General features: G+C 50.3%; 10 protein-coding genes across 10 annotated transcripts; 3 read left to right on the forward strand and 7 right to left on the reverse strand.

Annotated features, from left to right (window-relative positions):
* Positions 1 to 28: 28 nt before the first annotated feature.
* N7517_002475 (fructose-bisphosphate aldolase FBA1) lies at positions 29 to 1,227 on the reverse strand (the record flags this gene model as incomplete). The annotated part of the gene is made up of 3 exons (XM_056720205.1): positions 29 to 596; positions 655 to 1,068; positions 1,120 to 1,227. 3 exons carry the CDS (start codon positions 1,225 to 1,227, stop codon positions 36 to 38), a joined length of 1,083 nt encoding a protein of 360 aa, XP_056584340.1. The 3' UTR covers positions 29 to 35.
* Positions 1,228 to 2,282: 1,055 nt separating this feature from the next.
* N7517_002476 (putative ubiquitin C-terminal hydrolase) lies at positions 2,283 to 4,061 on the reverse strand (the record flags this gene model as incomplete). The annotated part of the gene is made up of 1 exon (XM_056720206.1): positions 2,283 to 4,061. The coding sequence occupies one exon, from the start codon at positions 4,059 to 4,061 to the stop codon at positions 2,283 to 2,285; it is 1,779 nt and encodes a 592-aa protein (XP_056584341.1).
* Positions 4,062 to 4,912: 851 nt separating this feature from the next.
* On the reverse strand, positions 4,913 to 6,567 carry lys1 (saccharopine dehydrogenase (NAD+, L-lysine-forming); the record flags this gene model as incomplete). Its single annotated transcript, XM_056720207.1, has 10 exons — positions 4,913 to 5,189; positions 5,244 to 5,316; positions 5,379 to 5,453; positions 5,518 to 5,614; positions 5,668 to 5,840; positions 5,896 to 5,922; positions 5,986 to 6,226; positions 6,285 to 6,301; positions 6,369 to 6,449; positions 6,507 to 6,567. The coding sequence occupies 10 exons, from the start codon at positions 6,565 to 6,567 to the stop codon at positions 4,913 to 4,915; spliced, it is 1,122 nt and encodes a 373-aa protein (XP_056584342.1).
* A 585-nt stretch (positions 6,568 to 7,152) lies between these two features.
* Positions 7,153 to 7,925, reverse strand: N7517_002478 (uncharacterized protein; the record flags this gene model as incomplete). The annotated part of the gene is made up of 2 exons (XM_056720208.1): positions 7,153 to 7,724; positions 7,883 to 7,925. The coding sequence occupies 2 exons, from the start codon at positions 7,923 to 7,925 to the stop codon at positions 7,153 to 7,155; spliced, it is 615 nt and encodes a 204-aa protein (XP_056584343.1).
* Positions 7,926 to 8,920: 995 nt separating this feature from the next.
* N7517_002479 (uncharacterized protein) lies at positions 8,921 to 10,135 on the reverse strand (the record flags this gene model as incomplete). Its single annotated transcript, XM_056720209.1, has 1 exon — positions 8,921 to 10,135. One exon carries the CDS (start codon positions 10,133 to 10,135, stop codon positions 8,921 to 8,923), a length of 1,215 nt encoding a protein of 404 aa, XP_056584344.1.
* Positions 10,136 to 10,741: 606 nt separating this feature from the next.
* Positions 10,742 to 13,447, forward strand: N7517_002480 (putative RNAPII degradation factor Def1; the record flags this gene model as incomplete). The annotated part of the gene is made up of 3 exons (XM_056720210.1): positions 10,742 to 11,030; positions 11,116 to 13,250; positions 13,301 to 13,447. The coding sequence occupies 3 exons, from the start codon at positions 10,742 to 10,744 to the stop codon at positions 13,445 to 13,447; spliced, it is 2,571 nt and encodes an 856-aa protein (XP_056584345.1).
* A 1,010-nt stretch (positions 13,448 to 14,457) lies between these two features.
* On the reverse strand, positions 14,458 to 15,838 carry N7517_002481 (OSBP family protein; the record flags this gene model as incomplete). The annotated part of the gene is made up of 4 exons (XM_056720211.1): positions 14,458 to 15,240; positions 15,300 to 15,354; positions 15,406 to 15,731; positions 15,779 to 15,838. 4 exons carry the CDS (start codon positions 15,836 to 15,838, stop codon positions 14,458 to 14,460), a joined length of 1,224 nt encoding a protein of 407 aa, XP_056584346.1.
* A 926-nt stretch (positions 15,839 to 16,764) lies between these two features.
* Positions 16,765 to 18,454, forward strand: N7517_002482 (putative MFS transporter; the record flags this gene model as incomplete). Its single annotated transcript, XM_056720212.1, has 3 exons — positions 16,765 to 17,196; positions 17,248 to 17,481; positions 17,537 to 18,454. 3 exons carry the CDS (start codon positions 16,765 to 16,767, stop codon positions 18,452 to 18,454), a joined length of 1,584 nt encoding a protein of 527 aa, XP_056584347.1.
* A 116-nt stretch (positions 18,455 to 18,570) lies between these two features.
* On the reverse strand, positions 18,571 to 20,661 carry N7517_002483 (uncharacterized protein; the record flags this gene model as incomplete). The annotated part of the gene is made up of 8 exons (XM_056720213.1): positions 18,571 to 18,867; positions 18,920 to 19,003; positions 19,068 to 19,124; positions 19,172 to 19,410; positions 19,494 to 19,688; positions 19,741 to 19,865; positions 19,916 to 20,398; positions 20,444 to 20,661. 8 exons carry the CDS (start codon positions 20,659 to 20,661, stop codon positions 18,571 to 18,573), a joined length of 1,698 nt encoding a protein of 565 aa, XP_056584348.1.
* Positions 20,662 to 21,298: 637 nt separating this feature from the next.
* N7517_002484 (uncharacterized protein) lies at positions 21,299 to 24,444 on the forward strand (the record flags this gene model as incomplete). The annotated part of the gene is made up of 4 exons (XM_056720214.1): positions 21,299 to 22,138; positions 22,205 to 22,618; positions 22,671 to 23,613; positions 23,684 to 24,444. Coding segments are annotated over 4 exons (2,958 nt in total), but the record flags the coding sequence as incomplete, so codon positions are not given.
* Between the last annotated feature and the right edge of the window lie 529 nt (positions 24,445 to 24,973).

Raw genomic sequence — 24,973 nt, forward strand, 5'->3', positions numbered from 1 at the left:
GAATCAAATATGCGACATCATAGAGATATCAACATTTACAGCTGGCCAGCAGTGTTGAAGTCCTCAAGGGCCTCCTTAACACGCTTGGACATGGTCTTCTCACCCTCGCGAACCCAGACGCGGGGATCGAAGGCCTTCTTGTTGGGCTTGTCAGCACCATCGGGGTTACCGACCTGGGACATGAGGTAGTCCTTCTTGTTGAGGACGAAGTCACGGACACCGGTCAGGTAGGCGTACTGCATATCAGTGTCGACATTGACCTTGACGACACCGTAGCTGATAGCCTCCTTGAACTCCTCCTTGGAGGAGCCGGAACCACCGTGGAAGACGAAGAAGACGGGCTTGTCGGAGGAAGACTTGGTCTGCTCCTTGACGTACTTCTGGTGCTTGGAGAGGAGCTCGGGGTGGAGCTTGACGTTGCCGGGCTTGTAGACACCGTGGCAGTTACCGAAGCCAGCGGCAATGGAGAAGTAAGGGCTGATGGGGGCGAGGGCGTTCTGGATGGCCAGGATGTCCTCGGGCTGGGTGTAGAGGGAGTTGTTGTCAACAGACTCGTTGTTGACACCGTCCTCCTCACCACCGGTGATACCGATCTCCTATAAAAGTTGTTAGTGCTGCATCAATGCAATTGGTGTTTTTGATGAGGTGACATACCATCTCGAGCCACTGCTTCATGGGGGCAGCGCGCTTGAGGTAGGCGGCGGTGGTGTTGATGTTGTAGTCGACGGGCTCCTCGGACAGATCAATCATGTGGGAGGAGAAGAGGGGCTCGTTGTGCAGCTTGAAGTAAGCCTCATCGGCATCGAGCATGCCATCGAGCCAAGGGAGGAGCTTCTTGGCGCAGTGATCGGTGTGAAGGATGACGGGGATGTCGTAGGCAGGGGCCACGCTACGGATGTAGTGGGCAGCGGCGATGGAACCAGCAATGGAGGCCTTCTGGCCCTCGTTGCTCACACCCTTACCGGCGAAGAAAGCGGCACCACCCTGGGAAACCTGGAGGATGACGGGGCAGTTCTGGTCACGGGCAGCCTCAAGGGAAGCAACAACAGTGGAAGAGGAGGTGACGTTCTGGTAAGAATTAGTATATTCCAAGATTCCAAAGAGAAATTAGAAACTCACGATAGCGGGAATGGCGAAGCCATTCTCCTTAGCGTACTCGAAGAGACGGAGGACATCGTCGCCGACAATGACGCCGGACTTGCGGTTAAGTTGCTCAAGAACACCCATTATGAAGTTTGTACAAAGATTTTGGTTTGTAGAAATCTGAAGAAGAAAGAAAAAGGAAAGGGTTAGATGTAGTTAATGTAGTATTAAGAGCTTCCTTTACCGGGAGCTGAAAGCGGGCAGAGTTAAATAGGGAAGAGGGGCAAAATGATAGGAGGGGCAAGCGTCATCGGTGAAGGGAAGAGACAAGGTAGGACTCACCGGTGGTGGAGATGTGGAACTAAAAGTGAGGTCAGTGTGATTTCAAGAGACAAGAAAGAAGATGATATAACCCTCTTTATGTATGGCCAGTCCTTTCGGTGTTTCCCGACCTTCCCCGTGATGGCCCGATGTTACCGTTTGAGGTCTCGGGAGTAGCTTATAGGAGATTATAGGGGATTATGAGGGGATTTTTACACCTATATCATGCATTTTTGCTTCTAAGTACTTAATTATCACATTTCTAAACACATATGATATCTATACAGCTATAACATGTATAATATCTATAGATTAACTACTCAGAGATCCCTCAAAGGGCCCGAGGAATCCGTATTTTGTTCGTGGCGGGGGTGCCGAGGAGTTCGAGGCCATTCGCTGCAATTCCACTCTACGTATGTTAGTCATATATTCAATCCGGCTCATAGTTTATACATATTCAAGTTTGTATTTCTTGATATTATTCTACTAATAGAATACTAAATAATGTCAAATCATGTGTAATTAATGTACTTTGTACAATCCCATCGTATGTTGTAGAGCTACAGAGCTGTAGAAAGTCAAGTGACATCATCGCCGTTTATCGGCAGTTACCTTTTCCTTTTATTGGGATTCTGACTATTCCGTTGGGCATTTGTCAAGGTCTGATTTAATATATATCCTTTTAAATCCCCCTTTAAATTGATCCTGGACCCCATATGTACAGAAGTACGGGGATATGTGTATGTACTGGACTCTAACTCTAAAAAAAATAAAATAAAACGGCCTACCATCAACGCCCCTCAGGGTTCGTGTCAGGCTTCTCCAACTCGTAGAACAAAAGGTAAACCTCCCTCTGCATGCCCAGCACGTCCGAAGTCTTACATTCCTTGATCTTCTCGTCGGAGATGCGCCACCAGCGATCGTTCGGTTTGCGACGGCGCCGAAGCCGTGAACTGACTCCCCGTGGGGGTATCCTGGGAAACACTGGGTTTGCTGGGGGAGGGGCGCGGCGACGGACTCCAGCGACCCTGGTCCGTCGTCGGGCTATTGCTATCCGAGGCAGGTGACAACGTCTGTTTGGAGGAACGGGATGTGTTGCTCTGGAAAGAGCGACGTGAGCCAGAGGTTGTAGGCCGTGGTTGAGGAGGGGTGAGTTGGGTCGCTGAAGCTGAGGTCGAGGCTCCAGATAGCGAGGTCGACGAGCCTGCTCTCGAAATGCTTCCATCGTCGACATCGGGGCTGCTGCGTGGTACAATCCGAGGACTGGGCGCCGCAGAGGCGTTCTGACTGGCAGTGCGACTCTGCGCATAGGAGCTGAAGGCCTCGGGTGTCGAGAACGGCGGGTAGATATGATTTCGTCGGAAGGACTCGTAGTGTCCGCTATGGTGACTACCTTTGTGGCAGACAATTGCAAGCAATTTGTACCACTTCTGGCTCAAGATGCTGCCCAAGGGAAGCCGCTCCGGGAACGAGACCTTGGCCGCGTTCTTGCTCGAGCTGCTCTGATCAAAAATCGACCGCGACAAGTGGATGGCAATGACCTTGGGGAATGCCGTGATGCGCATATGCCGCGCAATCCTGCGCTTGGGGGCGGTCTCTGGCGGAGGAAATACGATACCCTCCAGCTCGGCCTCAGGGTCTGTCTCCAGAGCCTTGCGAAGGCGGGAAATCTCCTTATCCAACCGGTCTCGGTCACCTTGTGTTCGGGCCCGGGCTAGCTCGGTAGTCTTGACATCCACCGCATGCTGCAGGCGGCATCGGTCGCAGCGGAAATCCTCGATATATTCAGTCTTGAGGAGGCCGTCAAAGCACGAATTGAGCGTAGTCGAGCTCTTCTGCGGCACCTGTAGTGTCAAGTTGACGAACGCCGTCTGGTTTGGCTTGTACTGGTAATGGCAGAACTGGCACTCGATCTGCGACTCCATTTTGCCTTCGAACGGGAACCCAGACTCCTTGTCGATTTCCTTGAGTTTCGTGTCGATGATGGCAGGCAGTCCATTGGCCGATCCGTCATCGATGCGCACCTCCACCTCGGACGAACTTTCTTGTGTGCTGGCCTCTTCGCCTGCCGGGCTGGAAGCAGCTGCATCAATTGCATCCAGTGCTCGTTGACGTGCGCGCGCACCAGCATGGTACTCATCGCAGAGTCGCTCTAGAACAATCTGCAAGAATTCCTGCGCGTCCTGCTGATTGCGACTGATGCGCGTGCGGAACGCGTATTCCAGAGCCTGGATGAAGTCACGGGCCGAGATTGTCTTCTTATAGATCGGCCGCTCGTTCAATCGGTCCAGCATCTCCTTCAATGCCCGTGTGGTTATCCCCTGTTGCAACTCCCGCAACTTGTCCGACCGCGCCGGCGAAAGTTCATCCTCGCTCGGCAGTGTATGGTATATTTCCGGTCCGTCCAGCTGGCGTCGGTGCAGCTCGTGGATCAGGTAGACCCGCAGATCTCCCAACCCGGCTAAAGCCTGCAGCACCGAATTGATAAAGCAGTCATTGGCTAGGTTGGACAGGCCCACGATGCTCTTCTTGCGATTGCTGTCGTTTGACTCATCTCCGTCGATTGTGTAGTTCGGCCCGAAGACGTAGAACAGAGCAACGGCAGCGAGCGAGGCCCCGGCCGCATAGGCGGCGACCGTTGTCGGCTTTTCTTGCATCAAGCAGTGTGGTATAGAGGCAGGGAGGTTCGGCGGTTCGGGTCGAAGCAGGCAGACTTATATCTCATTGCCCCATTCTCGGATTGGCCCGGATGTAGGTAAGGGCGTTGAATCTCCTAAAATAAATCACAGGAGAAGTCCAATGTGGGGTACAAGGGTGAAGAGATCAATTTTGCAAGAATCGAATAAGTTTGGGGAAGACGGGAAGGCGAGAGTGGAGCGTCATGCGGAGAGAGAAACAATGATCATTTTCATCCGAAGCCCGAAATCAGGTTACAATCAAACGGGGCAAAACTCCACTCCAAGATGAAGGCACATTCCTCTTCGTGTAAGACTTGTATCCAATGGGGCCCTCTTCGCTCAGGCACCGTTGTAGCGGGTTAGCCACGGATTCTCCGGATGTCCGTCTTACACATCCCCGCATATTTGGAAGGTTGACCGCGGTTACATGTATTCTGGGGTAAAGTGAGCCTGGGCATTGCATGGAGTTTTGGAATGTGTAAGAGTATCTATCTTTCGAAATACGGGCTCAGGCCTCTCAAAAGCAATATAAACTTTCCAAAGTCATCTCCGCCACCATGTATGTACAGCGATTTGGTTGGAAATGATTGGCATGATTGGCCAAAAATACTACTTCAAACAGCCCTATAGCTTGCGACACTGATACCGCAGAGCTTCTACAGCCGTTCTAGAAGGAAACAAGGAACGATCAATAATATCTTCAGCATCGGTCATATGTCTGAACTTGCAACTTTTGTAGCATTCCTTATCTGGAAATATTTCTATCAAATGCACCCAATCATGTAAATTTCTCCCCCACATAGACGCCTACCAGCGCAATAGGCTCACACCTAAAGCGACTTAGGCAGGGTAGCAACCTTCTCATCGAAGAGCTGCTCGGCCTGCTTCCAGACCCGAGAGTTGGCCCGGTCATTAAGCGTGAGAAGGCTAGGCAAGAGAGCCTCGCTGAACATCTCAGAGCTCTCACGGGGGAGGAGAGACGGGAGGTGATCAATGCTGATCACGCTGAGAGGCAGGCCTCCAGCCTCTAGCCCGGAGACGGGAACTGTTGGCTTATCGAATGTGGTCGTAATGTCGTACAAAGGAATGGGGTTCAAGGGGTTGGAACTTTTGAGAATTAGCTGTGCGCTCGGTAGCATAGTTCAAATCCGATAAACTCACGTGTCGGCGCTGACGTCGCAGATAACGGACAGGGTTCGGTTGGGGGCAGACAAAGACTCCACGTTCACGAAGGCTAATGCAAAAATGGATATTAGCCAATTGAGCCGAGACGAGAAGCTATATGTATAAAATTACCTGGAATCTTGGCCGAGAGGTAGATGCAGTTCACGAAGATATCTGCTTCATGTGAAATTTCCTTGAAAGGACCACCTGCGGAAGTTAATTTATGAGCTTAAGATTAGATTGAAGAGGTTGGAGATGGTAATTGACTCACCTCGCGCAGTCTCTGCCATATCCCACTCAATGATGTTGGACTCGGGGATACCGACATCCTTGGCCAGCTGCACGGCACCGCTGCCACAGCGTCCGAGCTATAGCGCTGTTAATATTTATATTGCTTTCTGAGGATCTGCGCAAGACTCACAGCTCCAATAACAAGGATCTTGGGTGCCTTGCCAGCGACCTTCATGCCAGCCTCGAGGGACTCCTTAACAGACTCGACCAGACGGTCTTGGTTGGCGTAGGGAACCTCACCAGGCAAGGTCTCGTTGGGGTGTGTCAATTGCCAAGCCCAGTTCTTCACGGCCAAAGCGGATCCTGTTCCAGGTCTTAGTATTGATTGTGCCAGGCAATAAGCTTTATGTATAGATACCTGCGTAACCAGCGGACCATCCAAAAGCTAGTGAACAAACAAAGTTAGCAATTGAGTCATAAAAAGAACACTCCAGGATATGAGTCTTACCAGCAACTCGGCGTCCGGAATCATCAGTCAAGAATTCAAGGTCGAGCAAAGTGCCGTTGCCGCGAGGCCAACGGCTAAGAACCTTCTCCCAACCGCCCTGCTGCTTAAAGCAGTGTGCGAATGTGACGTGGACGTGCTCCAGGGGGAAGTCATCCTCCGGTAGCTCCTTGAGACCCAGAATGACGGCATCCTTAGGGGCATCCTGAACCCAGGATCCCTCCGCGACCAAAGGCGCACCGATCTATAATAATTGATGATATTTAGGGCGGGTTCGAGCTATAATACCGAGTGAATCATACCTTGGAGAATTCCTCATCTATAGAACGGAATCAGTCATTGAACCCAACGGCAGGGGACGGGGGTATTATGGGGAGTAGACATACCTTCAAAGATGCGCTGGGTGGACCGCTCGACAGTCACGTCATATCCAGCATCAATCAATGCCTTGCAGGTAGTTGGGGTCACTAGATGGTGTATTAGTCAATTGCTTCCCCGCCATTGTAGGGGTTGAAGCTACTCACAGGCAGACCGCGCCTCGGCGGGCTTGGTCTCAGCGCGCAGCCAAATCTTTTGTCCAGCCATTTTGAAAGTAGAGAATTAGAATATGATGAAGAGGGAAAAAGAAACCAAATATTTAATCGCTCTATCACCAATAATGACACAGACTTTCCCCTCCAGTAATAAGCGGGGATGGAAGGGTTATTCCGCTCCGAGAAATGACTCAGTCCCGATTATCGGCCTGAAACCCAGCCCACCGAAAGAGTCGTGGATTTATGGAGTCAATTTTATTCAGGAAATTGTTCTAAAGATAACCGGTACCCAGGAAGAACTATGACACTGGGATTCATTGGAGAGTAAGGAGTGGTAAGGCTATGTCAATCAGAGGATATAGCAGCGCAAATGTCTATATACTACATGCTAGTGGGGTGGATAAACATTTCCTTTTTGAAAGGTCGTACAATATCAGGAATATATTGCGTGGAACTTCTGTTCTTAAATTTGAAATCGTTCCCGCCCAAATTTTGGTCAGGGGAAGGATATTCTTCTTACCGCAGCGGGTGTACAGCCACGATGAGAAGTCATGAATAGATACGATTCAAAGTTGGAGCAAACATGATGTGGTCGAAGTAACGCGGCAAACCTGCAAATAGAGTGACTGTAATCTATTCAAGCACCCTTGGTCCGGCTGCGAGTCCGGCTACCAATGCCATCTCCTGGAATAACCTTGTTCACGGCATCCTTGATCTTATCCTTCTTGGACCGACTAGCCTTCTTCGGTACTGCATTTTCTGTGCTAGAGGGAGCAGCAGCGGTGCCATTGGACTCCGTGGCAGCCTTTTCGTCTGTCTTCAGCTTCTTGGTATCAGGCTCATCCGACAATTCAGGCTTTTGTTGCGCCTCGACCTCAGCCGGTGCCGGAGTGGGCGTCACAGTTGAATCAATGTCACGCTTTTCGCCTGCCACTGTTTCATTCATGGGCCCTACTGAAACCTGCGACTCGCGGGCAATGGGAATAGCGCCGATGGGAGATCCTGCGGGCTCTGTCACAGGTGGCTTGGTATCTGGAGCGGGCTTGGTGTCTGTAGGCTTAGGTGCCTCAAGCCCTGACCCTGTCTTTAGGTCATTGTCTATATCGGGATTTTCTGTCTCAGCAATAGCCGGGCTATCCGTTTGAGTTGTGTTTAATGTGTTCTGGAATGCATGCGAGTGCTCTTTGACTAGCTGGGCAGTGTCCTGGTCTGTTATATCCCTTAGTCAGCAGCTGGCATGCATTTTACAAGCAAACGGTTAAGCAAAGAAACACCATCCTGCAACCATATTTTGAGAAAATAATTGGGCCACTTAGACCAATTACTCCTTGAATTTTACAGTATGCATCGGCAGATAAACCACGTACCTGATGCTGCCTTTGTGTGCACGGGGACTCTTTCAGTAGCCATTGTGGATCGATGATGTCAGATGCCGGGGCAGCGCGTTGTAAATTGGTAAAGATTGAAGGGAAGGTATTCGCAGAAGCAATGCGACTGCAATTCTTCGATAGGCGAGGTTGTATGAGGAAAAAATAAGCAAAGAGGAGTCAGTTAATTTGAGGGGAGGGCGAGGTGAGGTCGCGCGGTGACGTACTTGAGAGAACTGGAGACGCTACCGGCTGATTCGCCGGTTTAGCCCTCTTGACTCTCCACGGCATTCTGTCGCACAGCCTCACCAGCTCCAGAATTACAATTGCCACGCAATGTTCTCCACAAGAGATAGCTGCGAGCACAACAGGTTTGCTAGGAGTTAGTCATTGATCACAGACCTCGGGAGGCTGCAGATCTTATCATTAGTTGGGAGATCGTGTATAGATGCTAACGTTATGCTCTTCATTGAGCCCAAGGGGCTTGTCTAGGAAAATGGCCGAGGCACTATTGACAGTAGGTTATATATGTATATATATATATATATGTTGTGTATAAAAAAAATAAGTGTGCTCGTAGATTGGTACGACGAAAAGGCAAGTTTGAGGATTGATACTATCGCATTCAGGTGCATCACACACCTCCAAATGCTGGTTCAGCCGAGTCTTCCTGGCAACTTAATTCCCTCATACAACTCGGCAAATGTAAGAGCGCCAAGAATATGAGGCTCTAACTCGGAGTGGAGTAGCGGCAGTGGCTTTCCTTTGCTCGGTGATTTGGAAAATGAAGGTTTGGCGAACATCAAGTGCGTTCAATTGTGTAATAATACACAAATGAATGCGGGGAGAAATTGTATCTTAGCAGTGTGCCAATATGAATGCAGGAATCCTCCTGTGATCGCCTCTTATAGTAAGAACATAGACAAATGTTTGTGCGTCTTGGGTGTTTTTGGCTTGAATGCTCTTTGAAGACCCTAGCTATGCGCAAGAGACTTACCAAGAGTAGAGTGGTGGCTCAATAAGTTTCAGACTAGAGGTTCATGTAAAACCCCAATTCAAACGACCCAGATGTTCCTCTTCAGACGAAGTATGTGGCTTCTCAGTAGGAGCTGCGGGCTGTTCCGGTAGCAGTTCTGAGATATGTTGCTCCAGCCGGGAGATATCACGGAACCTCTTCTGGTCAACGAGGACGCGAAGGGCCTCAGAGCCTATCTCGAAGAAAGCATCACGCCGAATTTCATTCCAAGCCTGGAATTTGCTTGGTGAAAGGTTCGCCACGAATTGGAGGAATGGGCGTGGATCAGGATTTGTTGGGTGACAGACAGCCACAGATGCTACCAGTAAGGACCGAGGAGACAGCACAGAAACCGTATCCCTGAACTGATCATACACTAATGGTGGTACCTGTTCACCAGATGGTTTGTACTCCATAGCCATACGGCTCAAGTGAGCGCCTGCAGCCAGGAGCATCGGTTTCCTTGACTTATGGGAAGATGCACTTTGGAAATGCATCTGGCACACACTCAGATACTGTGTCATTGCGGAGCCAAAACCATTTCCGAAGCAGGCTTCTGCATCTATAAAATCAACAAGGAGATGATTAAAGGTCTGCCGTGCGAGTCCTTCAGTCATCCGGCCATTCTGACTACCTAGGTCATGGCTCATGAGCATTTGCAACCACTGCATGACAGTACTGTGCAGTCCTTCCGCCACCATGAACTTGGTCAAAGATGTGGTCACTGATCGCAAACGCAGAAGCGATTGCCTCGATGTGCCATCTGATGCCCAATACCAATCAACGATCCTGGATGCTACCCGAGATGTTTTCATATCGACCGGGGACCTGGAAAGGAGAAGTTGAGACTTTAGACAATCATTGATTGTGAGTGTAGTGACTGAGCCAGTTGCAGCCATTTGATCAAAGACTGCCATGGGTTCTTCGGCTAGTCGTCGCTGGCCCTCGACGCTTTGCAATGTGGTGGGTTCTTGTAGGATTGGTCGGGTTGGAATGATACGGAAAAGAGGGTTATCGAGGATGCTCTGCAAATGCTGATCGGTTGCATGTGCTGATGATTCGGGGTTCGAGAGGGGTCGGCCATGATTGTTGCCTGATGCCGGATAAGCCCCATCTAATTGACGACGGAAGGAAGATGTGAGGGCATTTAACAGTTGCTGAGACTCTCGTGGAGTACGAGGTAAGGGTTGGTGGATTTTAGGCCAGGACTTGAACTGGAAAATAGATGTACCCTTCATGATGGTCGAAAGTTTGGAAGGTTTATATCAATGGTATGTTGGATGATGCATGAAGGTAAAGAGGGAGGATCTACGAGGGCGGTGAAACTCCTTTGTCCCCCTTCCAAAGGGTGAAAAAAGGTGAATGACGAGTAGAAAGAAACCACACTTGGAACAATTCACAAAAATTAGTTATATTTAAGTAGTGGAATAGAATTAAATGTCTATATCTGTAAATTTGATATATATAAAAAACCGAATTATTCTACATCAAAACAGATTAGAACATTGTTAAAAAGTAAAGATCTCCCTTTGTTGTAAATCCCCCCAGCATCCAATAAGCGCCACTCGCTAAAAGCCAGGCAACGCCAAGACTTGAAGGGAAGCAACTCAGATCCCGTTAGCTTTTGATCCTTTCTTCAATCTTGTCATCTCCTAACGCATTCTCCTTCTCCCCCAATTAATCTCTTTGATTTTACCTCTTCTTTTCGTCTCTTCTGGCCCCTGTGCCTGTGGTTCTGGTGCTGTTCCTCTTTTGCGAGGGTGCTCCATTTCAATAGCCTTTCCCTGCGAATCGTGACCTCCTTCCTCAATACTTCTCCATCTCACACATCTTCATCAATCAACATGTCCGACATTCAGAACCGGTCCTCCGCCTCGCGGGGTAGAGTATCCGCCCGTGGTGGCCGTGGCGGTTTCAGCTCCAGAGGTGGACGTGGTGGAAACAGATCTGCAAATGACAACTCAGACATCTCATCCTTCGAGGAGGGTGAAATTGGACAGATGAAGAAGAAGTACTCCGACACTCTCCCCACTCTTAAGGAAATGTTCCCCGACTGGAAGGACGAAGATCTGGTGTTCGCACTTGAAGACTCGAACGGCGAGCTTTTGGAGGCAATTGAGCGCATTAGTGAAGGTCGAGTCCCCGTCAACCCCAATCTTCCCGACTCGAAATCAATCGAATCTTGTGGTTCGAGGGCCGTGACTGACTGGCTTTACAGGTAATGTGTCCCAGTGGGGTGAGGTCAAGAAGAAGACCACAGACCGGACTCGCCCTAAGCCCAAGGAGGCCCCGAGTGCTTCGACCGAAACGACTGCAGCTTCCGCTCGTGGAACCCGTGGTCGCGGTGGAATAGAGGGTCGTGGACGTGTTCGCGCAGACCGGGGCCGTGGCGGTCGCGGAGGCCGTGCAGGAGCCGCTACAAATGGAACTCGCGCAGTGTCCACTGCTGTAGAGACTCCGGCGCCTACTACTCTTCCTGCTATCACATCTGAGTGGGCTGCGCCCAAGGCAGAGGAGACTGTTGCAGAGCCTTCGGCTGAAGGCGAATGGGAATCAACCGAGCCTAAGAGCAGTGTGATTCCCGAGGGCACCAAGAAGGGATGGGCGAGTCTTTTCGCCAAACCACCTGCTCCCCCGGTGCAGAAGAAGCCCCAAGCCCCTCCTCCTGTTCCCGCCGCCGAGAAGCCCGCCGAGCCCGTCGCCGAGCCATCTCCCCCCGCTCCTGAACCTGTGACTGCCCCCGCTGCCTCCCAGAAGACCCCCGTCGCCAAACCCACCCACCCCGTAATCCCTGCCATTCCGACCACCGCTGTGAACCCTCCTAAGGGCGATTTGACCGAGACGAACCTCGAACAGATTCCCGATGTATCCGCTCCCGCTCCTACCGCCACCGCCGCAAGCACCGTTGGCAGTGGTATCGACCCCGCGGCTGTGGCCGCCGCTGCCGCTACTCCCTCCCGATTCCCCTCCTCTGCCTACCCTCCCAGCGCTACCAAGCAGGGCCGTACCCCAGGTCTTCAACGCCGTGTGATGGAACAGCAGCAGGCTGTGGTTATGCCCGGCAACCACGCAGTGGACCGCGCTGCGGTTCAGTTCGGTAGCATGGGACTGAACGGTGACGCTATCGATATTGATGAGAACCGCGAGGAGGCTGAGACCCGCGCTCAGCCCCCGCAGCACTCTCCCGTTGCTCCCCGTGCCTCTCTTCCCCCCGCGACTCAGGCACCGCACTCGATCGAGACTGGTGCCGCTGGGCGTCCTGCTCCTGGCTTGCCCCCGGTCCCCCAGGGCGCTTCCGCCGACACTTTTACCGACTTCGCTCGTTACTCTGAGCCCCAGCAGAAGCCATTCGATCCCTTTACCCAGCAGGTGAGCCAGCCGCAGCCGCAGATTCCAGAGCCATTTGCCAACCAAGCCCCTGCTCAGCCCACTGCCACCACCGGCAGCGAGTACTCTCCCTTCTACGCCGCCGAGCAGCAGCGTTTCCCCTACTACGCCTCCTACGGTTCTTACGGCCAGACCCAGGATGCCCCCACTGGTCCCCGCGCCGGATTTGGTGTCTCTGGTGCTGAGGCCCAGGCTCAGATTCCCACCACGCAGCCTCCCAACCGCTACGGGCCTGTTGATGCCACTAACAGTGGACACAACACCCCCAACCCCACCGTCCCCGGTGCCACTCAGCAGACCCCCGCTGCTCAGCATATGCCTGGCCAAACTGCGCAGCAGCACGCCTACGGCTACCAATACCCTAACTACTACAACAACCCCCACTACGCTTCGTACATGAACCAGATGGGCCAGCAACAGCAGCAGCAGCAACAGCAGCAGCAGCAGTACGGTGGCGCTAACCGCCCAAGGTACGATGATGCTCGCCGTTATGAGGATCACTACATGCAGCAGCAACAGCAGCAGCACAACCAGCAATACGGCTATGGTAGCCAGTATGGTCCCTATGCCGGTAAGGGTGGCATGTACGGCCAGCCCCACGGTGCTTTCTCTTATGAACAGCAATCGTCTTCCCCCGCAAACACCGGCAGCTTCAGCCAGGCCATGCCCACCCGTGACTCAGTCTACGGCCGCAGCGGCTCTGCCCAGCAGTCTGACAACCAGTCTGCCACTGGCGCCAATGCCTTTGGTACTGGGATGTCCGATGTTTTCAGCCGTTCCCAGGGCAGCTTTGGCCAAAACCCTCCTATTGCCGGACAGCCTCCCGTTGCCACCGACGAGACCAAGGGCTTTGAAGCCCCCAAGGCCGGCGGTCCCAGCCCATCCCTCGCCCAGAACCGTCCCGGATCCGCTACCAACAGCGTCCCCGGTCAGCCCCAGGCACAGACTGGTCTGCCCCCCTTCAGGGTCAGCAGGGTCAGCAGTCCTTCGGCAGCTACCCTCAGCTAAACCCCCAGTACGGTGGACTCGGTGGACTCGGTCACCAGGGTGCGGCTACCCAGACTCACCAGGCCTCTGGTTATGCTAACAACTACGGTGGAGGCTTCGGCAACTACTATGGAAACTCTGGTCGTGGCGGCTGGGGTGGCAACTACGGCCACTAAAAAGACAAAAAGAAACGAAGGGGAGACATAATGACCCACCAAACACATATGGCGTTGCATTTGCGGATGATTTGAAAAGGGGCTTGGGTTTTTTGTCCACTTTACCGGGAAAGAAACCTCATGTCTTGTCAAAAAGAACAGACAGTACGCAGGCAATTTCTCTTCATCTTTCTCTCCTCAACATCTGTGTAATCTCTACTTCTCTTATTTTGGGGAGCTTGGCTGGTTTGCTTTACTTTGGGGGATTGTCTTCTTGATGTTTTTTGTTTTTTTTTTCTCTCGTTTCCTTACCCTTCCTCTCAGCCGTCTTGCTCTTCTTTGCTACCACTGCTCCCATCTGATGCGGTCTCTGTATTAAATTCACCAATTCCTCTCTAGGTTTCTCTGTTTTTCTTTTTGTTTTCTCGCTATAACCTAGTCGGTGTCTATTCGGGTCCGGTGTGTCACTTGTTTCCGCGGACGGTTTTCCAGTTTTTTTTTTATCTACTTCTCCTGTTGTTCTGTCTTTGTGCTTCCTCACCATGTGCAATATTGGTCGATGATTATGATGTATGGCTGAATGGGTCTGGTAGAGGTAGATCCAATGCTCAGTTGCGTTCTGGGCCAAAAGTGTCATGAATTATGTATGTTCTGTACGATCCAGTATGGCACCTATATACGGAGACTGTTCTAGTATGGTACATAGTAGCTTCTTGTAGTCAGAAGTACTAGACATCGGTCATTCATGCAACATTCGACCTGTAAATGTACTTTCATTATGTTCAAAGATGTAAAGCATCAAGATAATTGAAGATACCATATCATTAAATGGAAGGCTGGAGCCGCCAAGTCCAAGCATATAAGCAAGTGCGTGGCTTTGACTTCAACCTCGACCGGGAACTATATACAACCGAAATGCAACATGACACGGTACAGAATAGGAATCCAAAAAGTCAAATCTATGTGGTGCAACCAAGGCCCCAAAACAAATTCAGATGAGCAAAAGAAAACCATCCAAGTCCAGTGATAATTTACTCGGCGAGACCAAGACCCACGCCACCGATCTTGTGGTACGGCGGCTGAGCGCCGAGGGCTTTCTGAGCATCGAAGCGCCAGATACCGCCAGTCTTATCAGTCTCGAGAGGGAGATCAGCCAATTTAGCAAGACGCTGGATCTGGGGGTCCTCGGCACTCTCCTCAATACGGTTGAAGAAACGGCGCACCCACTCGCGGCCCTCCTCCTTCTCAAGGCGGCGCTGTTCGCGCTGAGCAGTCTCAATGCGCGTCTTGTACCCGGACACGGCATCCATGTCTCCCTTCTGGATGTTGGCGGCCACGTCACTCCAGGCACGTCGGCTCTCGTACAGATCCTGTTGCTCGAGGGGAGCCAGGGCCAGCGGGGTGACGGGGTTCTCCTTTGAGTTCCAGGTGTCGACGACGTCCTTGGTGCGGGCGTCCTTGATAGAGAACTTGTCCGACCATTGGCCCTCGATCGTGTAAATGGGGTGCTTCTCGCCCTCGCTCTCCTTGTACAGGCTCGCGCTGAAGGTGTTCTTCTTACCGCTCAACCAGCCCTTGCCGGAGTAGTCGATTTTAGCGACATAACCGGAGCTGCTGACGATCTTGGTCGACTTCTCCAATTCGACGAAGGGCGAGCCGTAGATCAGCGATTCGATGTGTAGGCTAGGTAGCGTGATCAGGTATTGCTCCTTCTCGTTGGATCCGGGCGGGGTGAGTGTGTAAAGCGCATGGCCAATCTGCTTTACGAGGATAGTGCTAGAGAAAGAGGCCTTCTGCGCGTTATATCCTTGCAGCTGTGTATTGTCAGTTATTGGCACGTGTCAAGGAGTTGTTATGATCTTTATCCACTCACCTGAACGCCGTTCTTCTCATTGCTGATCGCGTAGGCTGTGGTCGGAGGATGGTGGCTGTGATTTAATCAGTGGGTTGTAGTTCCATACCGAAGTAGCCTCGCATACCTGACTTGCTCACTGACCAAGACAGTCTCCCCTACTTCCGCGTCGCCGTCCCATTTACCGATAAACAGCTCTCCTAAGAAGGGATTCAAAGGCTTCTTCTCACTACCAAGCTTCTCACTACGGCTGCAGTATTGCTGGTGCAGTGTGCTCAGGAACCACTTGAGAACCAGGAGAGCACGCTTCGCGGGATCGGCCTCCTTAGCCGGTGCCACAAACAGGGCAGGGTGCTCGGCCCAGTAGGCAGAGTACTCAGTGAGGGAAGTAGTGGAGAGGATGAAGGGAGGGGCGGTCAACGAGGATAGATCACCGTTAAAGGAGGCGATCGACTAGAAATTTGTTAGCCTGGTATACTCAAACAAATAGGGTTGCATGCCTTTAGGAAACTTGTCCATGAGCCCTTGCTATGGGCAGGAACCTGACTCTGAGGGGACATGTTTTAGAATAAGAATGATATCTCAGATTGGACTCGAAATCTCCAAGATACAAGCAAGAAATGTGGGGGGAGGTGTTAGAGGTGGACGAAGTTGGTCGTTGGCGGTCAGTAGCGGGATAACGTCATGGGCAGTGAACAGCCACAATCAGATTGGGGAATTTTCCAGATATTCCTTTAGAAGTACATTCATTATCAGATGACGCACATATAATGCCCAGTGAAATATGGCCACTGTTCAACATATCACACTTTATCGGACTGTACTTCATCGGACTGTGCAACATCCTTCGAGGCCAGTGGCTGTAAGAAGTTTGGACCTGAAAACGGCCAACATTCCTCCAGGGCATATTTGATTCTAATTTAATAGATCCAGGTACGTTTTAAATCATTTTTCTGTAGGGACTAACCATACTAGTAATCCCTCACAAACTACTTAGGTACATACCCTCGGTACCTAGCCCCGGATTCTTTTCCGCCCCTCTGCCCTACCCGGCAACCCTCCCGGTTTTCTCCCCGAATCACATTGGTCCGTCACCTCTAGATTGGGCGGATGGACCCCGAAAAGACGATAGCAAACCCTCTGTTTGGGGCCTTTCAAACGCTACTTCGGAGACAAGCCGCCGATCCTCGCAATATGATAGAAAAAATGACATTCAGGTTTCTCTCTGACTCACGCTTTAAGTCTGCGATGTACCTCGTTGCCGTTGACTTGTCTAGACTCAATCCATTTACTTTTATTTCTTTACTTTCTACTATAATTCCAATTGAAGGCATTCTCGCACATTTACGCATATACCCGACGAGCATGATCTCGGAAAGAAGCCGCAACTAAGAACAATTGCGGAAATCTTTTTTCTTTCTCGAGAAAATCGGATCTGATTTACCGCAAGCTAGCAAGGTCCAACTCTTGCTAAAAGATTCCCGCCATGTCTCCAACTACCTCGAAAGCTTCTAGCGAGGAGAGGCGGTCTCAGTCCTGGGCGAATGAATCTGAAATCCAGAGATCTCAATCCCAGCGTTCACAACGAGACGGAGCAACTGTCAATAGCCTTGACCACGTGCGGAGTCATGTTTCGCACCATGACATGCCTGTCACTGATGACTTTCAAGAGGTCGATGCGGAACAATATCTACGCTTTTCACCAGCCCGCAAAGCCATCATCGTTGGTGTCCTGTCGTTCTGCTCTTTCCTGGCACCTATCTCCTCCACGTCTATATTAGCTGCTATACCCGAAGTAGCAAAGACCTATAACACCACGGGAAGTGTGATAAACGCGAGCAATGCGCTATACATGGCATTCATGGGTATTGCGGCTCCCTTCTGGGGGCCATTCAGTCAGGTCTGGGGGCGACGTCCGGTGGGTACAGACCAGAAGTTCATCTTGAAAGAACAAGCTAATTGGGAGTAGGTCTTTCTTGTGAGCGCGTTCTTGTTCTTTGCGTTTAGTATTGGCACAGCTCTAGCACCCAATCTCCCAGCGTATTATATTTTCCGTGTCTTGACCGCATTTCAAGGAACATCTTTCTTGGTTGTTGGGAGCTCAGCGTTGGGTGATGTATACGAGCCTCGAGCACGGGCAACAGCATTGGGGTGGTTTTTGTCAGGAACCCTAATTGGGCCAGCCTTTGGTCCATTCATTGGCGTACGTCTGCTCTATAAATGCAGCGCTGAGACAATCCGCTGACCTACAAATTTAGGGTGTGATTGTCACCTTCCGCTCATGGCGAGTGATATTTTGGCTCCAGGCAGCTCTTGGAGGCACCGGCACACTTCTGGTCTTCTTCTTCTTCCCCGAAACCTACCCGCATCTGACCAAAGGAGACATGACCGACAAGACGATGTGGCAAAAAGCCAAATACCTTTGGCACCGGATCTCTCCACTCCAGGTTGCTCTCATGCTATTCAAATACCCCAACCTCTTCTGCACGGGTCTCGCTGCCGGCGCTCTGGTCTGGAACCAGTACTCCCTCTTGACTCCGATTCGATACGTACTCAACCCACGTTTCCACCTCACCAGCCCTATCCAGACGGGTCTGTTCTATATCGCGCCAGGCTGTGGGTATATTATTGGTACATTCATGGGTGGGAGGTGGGCAGACCATACTGTGAAGAAATGGATCCGTAAGCGCGGTGGTGTCCGAGTCCCTGAAGACAGATTGAAGTCTTGTCTGATATTTTTGGGTGTTGTCATCCCCGGCTGTATTTTGGTCTACGGTTGGACGGTTGAGAAGGCTGTTGGTGGAATCCCGGTCCCCGTTCTTGCAATGTTCTTCCAGGGAGTGGCGCAGTTGTTCTGTTTCCCTAGTCTCAATACCTACAGCCTGGATGTCATGCAGTCTAGCGGCCGGAGTGCCGAAGTCGTTGCCGGTAGCTATCTGTTCCGGTACGTGTTCGGTGCGCTGGGATCTGGACTTGTTCTTCCAGCGGTAGAGGCTATGGGAGTGGGATGGTTTAGTACCATCAGCGCCCTATTTTTGGTTGCGTCTGGGGCATGCGTATGGCTCACGACTGTTTTCGGCGATCAATGGCGGGATAAGGCCGAGAAGAGGAACCAGCGTAAGGCCGAGGAGAGGACCGAACAGATACAGCAGGACCCCCCGAAGGTTGAGACTTGAAGATTCATCGTTGGGGATATCTATGGAAGACTTGATGAGAGAATGTGTTGTGATCAAAACAGAGACCAAGAGATAGGTAGAGAATAACAACTGAAGCGTTCCCAGAATATATACACTTACCCCCTCACTAAAGTGCTTGTCTGCTCGTTGTGCACTTCGGGGACATCTTCATTGCGGACAGGTTTCTTCCCATTTGCGATATCATCGGGATCTAGACCACTCTCTGCCACAACACGGTCTATCTTGCGCCGCTCGGTGAATTTCCGACAGTCCTCGCGACCCTTTTTGATGTCTACAAAGCAGATGGTGATCATTGCCCCCGCACAGATGGCGAACAAAAATGGGAAGCCCATCCAACTGTTGTGAGTATTGTTTATGATGGCTTGAATGACATTGGGACCGATAATTGAAGACTATAAGGTTAGTGAAATGGACACAATATAGCACCAAATACAGCTAACTTACGGCGCGATTAGTTATTCCAAAAAGGGCGAAGAACATGTTATCGTAGCCGCGTGGCATCAGCTCGCTGATCATCGTTTGGGCGTACTGGCATAATATTAGAGATTATAGGGGTAGCAACATGCTGGAGACCATTCAAATTTCCACCTACCGCATAGTATGGAGCCTGGAAAAGCCCGAAAACAACATTATAGAAGTAGAACTCCCACTCGATGGTTGTTAGCTGTAAACTCTCGGTTGGAACTTGATACATACCCTATTGTGATACCCGATGCGATGAGTCCAAAGTCCTAGCATGCCCCAAAAGGGGATCAGGACGGTGAAAAAATTGGTGAACAAAAACATGGTCTTTGTCTTAAATTTGAAATACCGCTGTATATACCAAAAACCAAAAGTTGAGGTGATCGAGCAGGCAGCTTGGGTAATGCCGAGATATGTAATCTGCAAGAACGAAAATGAAACAGAGTCGTTTTGGATAATGCTGACGAGAGTACCTATTTAGTGTTAGTGAGTTCTCTTATCTACATCTATAGAAGTACGAGTCTCATTTGCACCAAGAAAATACGGAAAAACTCACCAGTTGTGTTGAGACCATCGGCAAGAAGGAAATAGGCGAAAAAGTACAGAAATGTCTGTGGAAGCGACCTGATTTCTCGAATGGCCAACCAGATCTGCTTGAACCCAATGGTGGTGTAGTTTGACCCTTTTGGTATCTTCGGGCCTGGCCTTTTCTGTTGGAAAATAAACCACCAGATGCCAAGAACGACCCAATCTGTAGAAGGTCAGATAGTTCGACTATTAGGTATATTTCCCAGAAAGCCTACATGAGTTAGTAAGACAGAGTGCCAAGTTATTCGAGAAACTCTTGTTTTGGAGTGGAAGTAGAACACTCAGATTAAGCACGAGGGTGAGTAAGTATCCAATATTGCTGTGTGCAGTTGAAATGTTGCTACTATTGTCAGCGACATCCCCAATAGGAGCCCAAAAAGATTAATTCACCTGATATGATTTCTTTCCAGTGACTCAATAGCATCATATTCCTCTTGGTCGATCTTACCCTCTCTGAGATCCTCTTCTCTCGCTTTGCGCACATGCGGGGTATACCGCGCCAGACGTGGGAATACAGCGGCGTAAAATACCAGCGTCGCGCCGTAGGCAATGTATGCCACAACGTATAATCCCATCGCGGTTGGCCACTGGCTCGGATGTCGGATGGACATCATACCATACTGCAGTGCCCAGCAGACCACCGTCAATGCCAGAAGAAGCCATCGGCCGAATGTTCCATAGTCCGCAGCACTTCCTAGCCAGACGAATATCACTGTCATGAAAGTGAAGCAAAGGCCATTGGCAATAAGGACCACTGAAGATACTGATCTCGTTCCTCCGGCCCATGGTACCACACATGCCGATGAATCGGTGCATGCTTTGGGTGGACTCGAGCCAGGTTGATGTCCGGCGCCATTTAAGGCCCACTGGAAACTTCACTGGATTAGTCGGGGAACTCTAGTGGCTCATTGTACCTACAGGGCTTGGCTGTATGATCCCGGGCCAACGCCGTTATCTCCATTGTAATAGAGGTAATACGACCAAAGTTCTCTCCTAGTGGTGGTTGGCTGCTCATATGCGTCTTCGTCGACGCCGAAGAGCCGTTCATACTCCTCCAAGGTGGGATGTGGCTGTGAAGTTGAGATCACCTCAACCGCGGCATCATTCTTCGCAATATTTTCGTGAATATCCGCCATGTTGGTGTAAGGACAATATAATGTCCATGCATCTACATACGGGTGGGGCTTTCATATCTCCGCTTTTGTGGTGCCCAGCCCCAGGACGCAGGCGCCCAGTAGATGTCAGCACGGCACTGAGTCACGTGCAGCCTTCAGGAACCAGGAACAGCTGAATATCTTCATAAATGACTACGCCACCTGGTATTAGGGCAATCAATTGGCAGCTCATCCTACAATTTCTGGCAGAGCTACTCTCAATGGAAGTACTATGTATCACAATACACCACGTTCAATGCCCCTTGGAATAATCCCGGCCTACCGATAACGTGGAAACGCGGATCAGAAGTCTCGCGACAATAAAGTCAAGTTCAGTACATACATTTTTTTACCATAATCCTCTCTCTATGCGAAGTCGATAAGAACTGGTAGTAAAGGGAGATGGACTGGCGGGAGAGAGTGGAGGGGACAATGGTGGAGTGGTGGAGTGGTGGAGCTCATTTTCCCTCCGTCAACGGCCTCTACCTTACGCAATTAGATCTAGTGACTTGGATATAGTTGCGACAATGAAATATTTAGCATGGCAAACCAATTTCCCGAACTTGTTGATGGGAAAAAATTGCAGGTTTCGTCACTTCATCAGGTCTAAATAGAACAGTGGATTTCGCATGCCCTCACTGTTCTATCTACCAATCCCCCAATTCGGCATCAACCCGCTTCAAACATACAAATGAAAGTTTTGATGAGAATGTCTTCTAAGCCAAAGGTTGCCTTCATCGGGCTGGGTGCTATGGGGATGGGGATGGCCGTACACTTGCTCGAAGACGGTTTCGCTGTGACCGGGTTCGATGTCAACCCCATGGCCCTAGAGAAACTACTCGCCATGGGTGGTGCGGCCGCTGAGAGTCCAAAGGAATGTGTCCAAGATGCCTCGTTTGTTATCTGCATGGTTGCGAACTCTACGCAGACCGAGTATGCATTTTTCGCCGACTCAACGGGCGCAGTGTTCGGCCTCACACAGAACGCGATTGTCATATTGTGCTCAACTGTTGCGCCAGGTTTTCCGGTGGAAATTTCGAGCCGCATCCACCAAGAGTTCCAAAGACCAGATATACAGTTGTTGGATTGTCCCGTCTCTGGTGGAACCACACGCGCCGCTCAAGGGATGCTGACCATTTTGTCATCGGGCCCGACGGGGGGTTTGAATACTGCTCAGCCAATCTTGAGGTCAATGAGCGAGAATTTGTACGAGATTGAGGGAGGGCTAGGTGCCGCGAACAAGGTCAAACTTGTGAACCAGCACCTTGCCGGTGTTCATATTGCTGTCTCCGCAGAGGCAATGGGGCTAGCTGCAACATTGGGAGTGAACACAAAGGAATTATATGAGAACGTTCTGAAAGGTCCAGCATGTAGTTGGATGTTTGAGAATCGAGTACCTCATATGCTCTCCAACGACTGGACACCTCACTCTGCTATCAGTATATTTGTCAAGGATATGGTAAGCTTTCTGCCCCTAGTAACGCCTAGGTAGTCATTAAATTTCTTCCACTGACACCTACACCAGCGAATTGTGACCTCGGAAGGTCTCCTTCAGGACTTCCCTCTTTATATTGCGTCTGCGACAGAACGACTTTATCAATGTGCGGCGCGGATGGGATATGAAAAAGACGACGATGCCAGTATTGTTCGAATTTTTGTAGCACAAACTCCATCTCTGGTTTCGGAAGCAGCACACTCCCAGAGCTCTGATAATGTGCGCGCGTCGGAGTTGATTTGCCAGTTACTGGAGACTGTCCACACCTTAGCAGCGGTTGAAGCTCTGGCCCTCGGAGAGAAACTCGGTATTTCGACCAACACTCTCACATCAATTATTTCAAATGCCGCTGGTGCTAGCGAGTCTTTCAAAATAGTTGCCTCAAGAATTTTGGCTGGCGATCTATCATCTGGATACACCATCACACAGACACGAAACAAGCTGGTAGGTCTTTCCTCTTCAGAGCTTCGATCGACGTGACTGACCAAATCGACAGAAAGAAGTCATGACCCTTGCCCAAATGCATAATTATCCTCTTCAACTCACAGCTACTACATTCCAGCTGCTACAGCAGGCTGTGACGTATGGCCTGGGCGAGGAAGGCCAAGCAGCCCTCGTCAAGTTGTGGACAACATCAAATCTTTCGGCTGATCCCTTGCATATTACCGAATATGACCCCATTCCCCTCTCGGAATTGTCCTCAAAACTACCTAATCTGGAGCACAACGCTGAAAAACTCCTACACGGTATCCAAGATCATTTACGGGCTGAGCAGGACTTCAAGCTGGTTGTTCTTGATGATGACCCAACGGGAACGCAGACGTGCCACGATATCAATGTCCTCACTATGTGGGATGTTGATCTTCTGGCCTCAGAGTTTCAGTCAGAGAGTGGAGGCTTTTTCATTTTGACCAACAGTCGTGCTTTGCCTCCCAGCGAAGCTCGCATGCTAATCAGTGAAATACTGCGAAACGTTTCTCGGGCGGCTGATATGACTGGTAAAAAGTTCGAAGTTGTCCTTCGGGGAGACTCTACCTTGCGTGGCCATTTCCTGGAAGAAGTTGAATCGCATATTGATACGGTTGGCTCCCCGGATGCATGGATTCTCGCACCATTCTTTGGACCAGGTGTTCGCTATACCATCGACGACGTACAATACGTGGGTGACCGAGATACCCTCGTCCCCGCCGCAAAGACTCCATTTGCCAAGGATAGAACCTTTGGCTACAGATCTTCAAATCTCAGACAGTGGGTTCGTGAAAAAGCAGGATCGCGATTTTCCAGCAAAGACATATTGTCTGTCACTTTGGAGGATATTAGACTCGGGGGAGTTTCTGCAATCGAGCGAAAGTTGCTTCTCGTGCCCAAAGGCGGAATCCTGATCGTTAATGCAATCCAGGCGGAAGATATGCTTATGTTCAGCCTGGCGTTATTGGAAGGTAACCATCCTTGTTTCTTTCTGGTGCCTTTATAGTGTATAGTTCTTTCAAACTAACTTCACACTTGTAGTACGCAAAAAGCACCGACTCCGTTTTGCCTATCGAACAGGAGCGAGCTTCGTATCTAGTCGCCTCGGGATCCCACAAAAATCGGTCATTTTGCCGAGACAGATCCCAGCATTCAACCCCATGAGACGCACTGGAGGACTGATCATAGCGGGCTCTTATGTTCCCAAGTCCACCAACCAGGTTCAATCATTGATCCAAAGATCAGGGGGCAATTTAACAACTCTCACTGTGGAAGTGCCAGCCCTATTGATCGAGCTCCAGAAATACCCCGACATTCCCACAATGCTTCGTCACTCACCCGTGCTGCAAGACATTGTTACACGTGCGTCAGGAGATCTACAAGGTGGTAAGGATGTGCTGGTGATGACCAGTCGAGACCTTGTGACACTGGATTCTGTCAATTCTTGGGCACCGAACACTTCGAAAAGAATAACGAACTTGGACATCAACAACTTGGCCGCCAATGCTTTGGTACACATTGTTCGCAACTTGGGCGTTTGCCCCCGATATGTGCTAGCGAAGGGAGGTGTGACATCATCTGATGCAGCGACAGCTGGTATAGCTATGAAACGCGCAAGAGTGCTGGGCCAGGCGGCGCCTGGTGTTCCCGTCTGGTGGTGCCAGAGTGAGGAAGATCTAAAGAGTCAGGATCAAGGAGGACGGAAAGTCAAATGGACTGAGCTACCATTGATCATTTTTCCGGGCAATGTTGGAGATGAAGATAGCTTGGCTGATGTAGTCGAGCAGTGGACGTTACGATAGACTATTGTACTTAAGTTATCAAGATGGTGTATCGGGAATTGAATATAAAAAGAATTTTGCATATCATTTGCTTCTTTCAGTTCTAGAGTTCGAGCTCACTACATCAAATAAAAGTTCATATCCATATTTGGCTATTCGGACACGTTGAAATGCAGGATCCCACTATTATGCACGATACACTACTACGTACAGCGACTATACTTCGAATATCACATCGTCAACTGGTGTCGATATGCGGGCTATGCCCGAATCACTGCTAACCGCCATGATCCAATTTCCCCCTGAATTTGCCTGTGTTTTGCATCCAAATTGTGTCTGATGTACTTTCTCTAGTATTCGTCCGAACAGTCCACTTTACGTAGTATATAGAAAAAAAAATTAGAAAAGCTATGGAAGGACATCTACGAAGTTGGTTAAGAAGACATGTAAAGCTACTAGACCTCTTCTTATACAATGTGTCAAAATTCATTTGCTTTAAAAACTAATAATGTCCAAATATGTGTTACTTCAAAAGTGTTGAGACGAACCT

Source organism: Penicillium concentricum (assembly GCF_028827145.1).
Source record: "Penicillium concentricum strain IBT 3081 chromosome Unknown utg000001l_segment0_segment0, whole genome shotgun sequence".
In the NCBI taxonomy this organism is placed as follows: Eukaryota; Fungi; Ascomycota; class Eurotiomycetes; order Eurotiales; family Aspergillaceae; genus Penicillium; species Penicillium concentricum.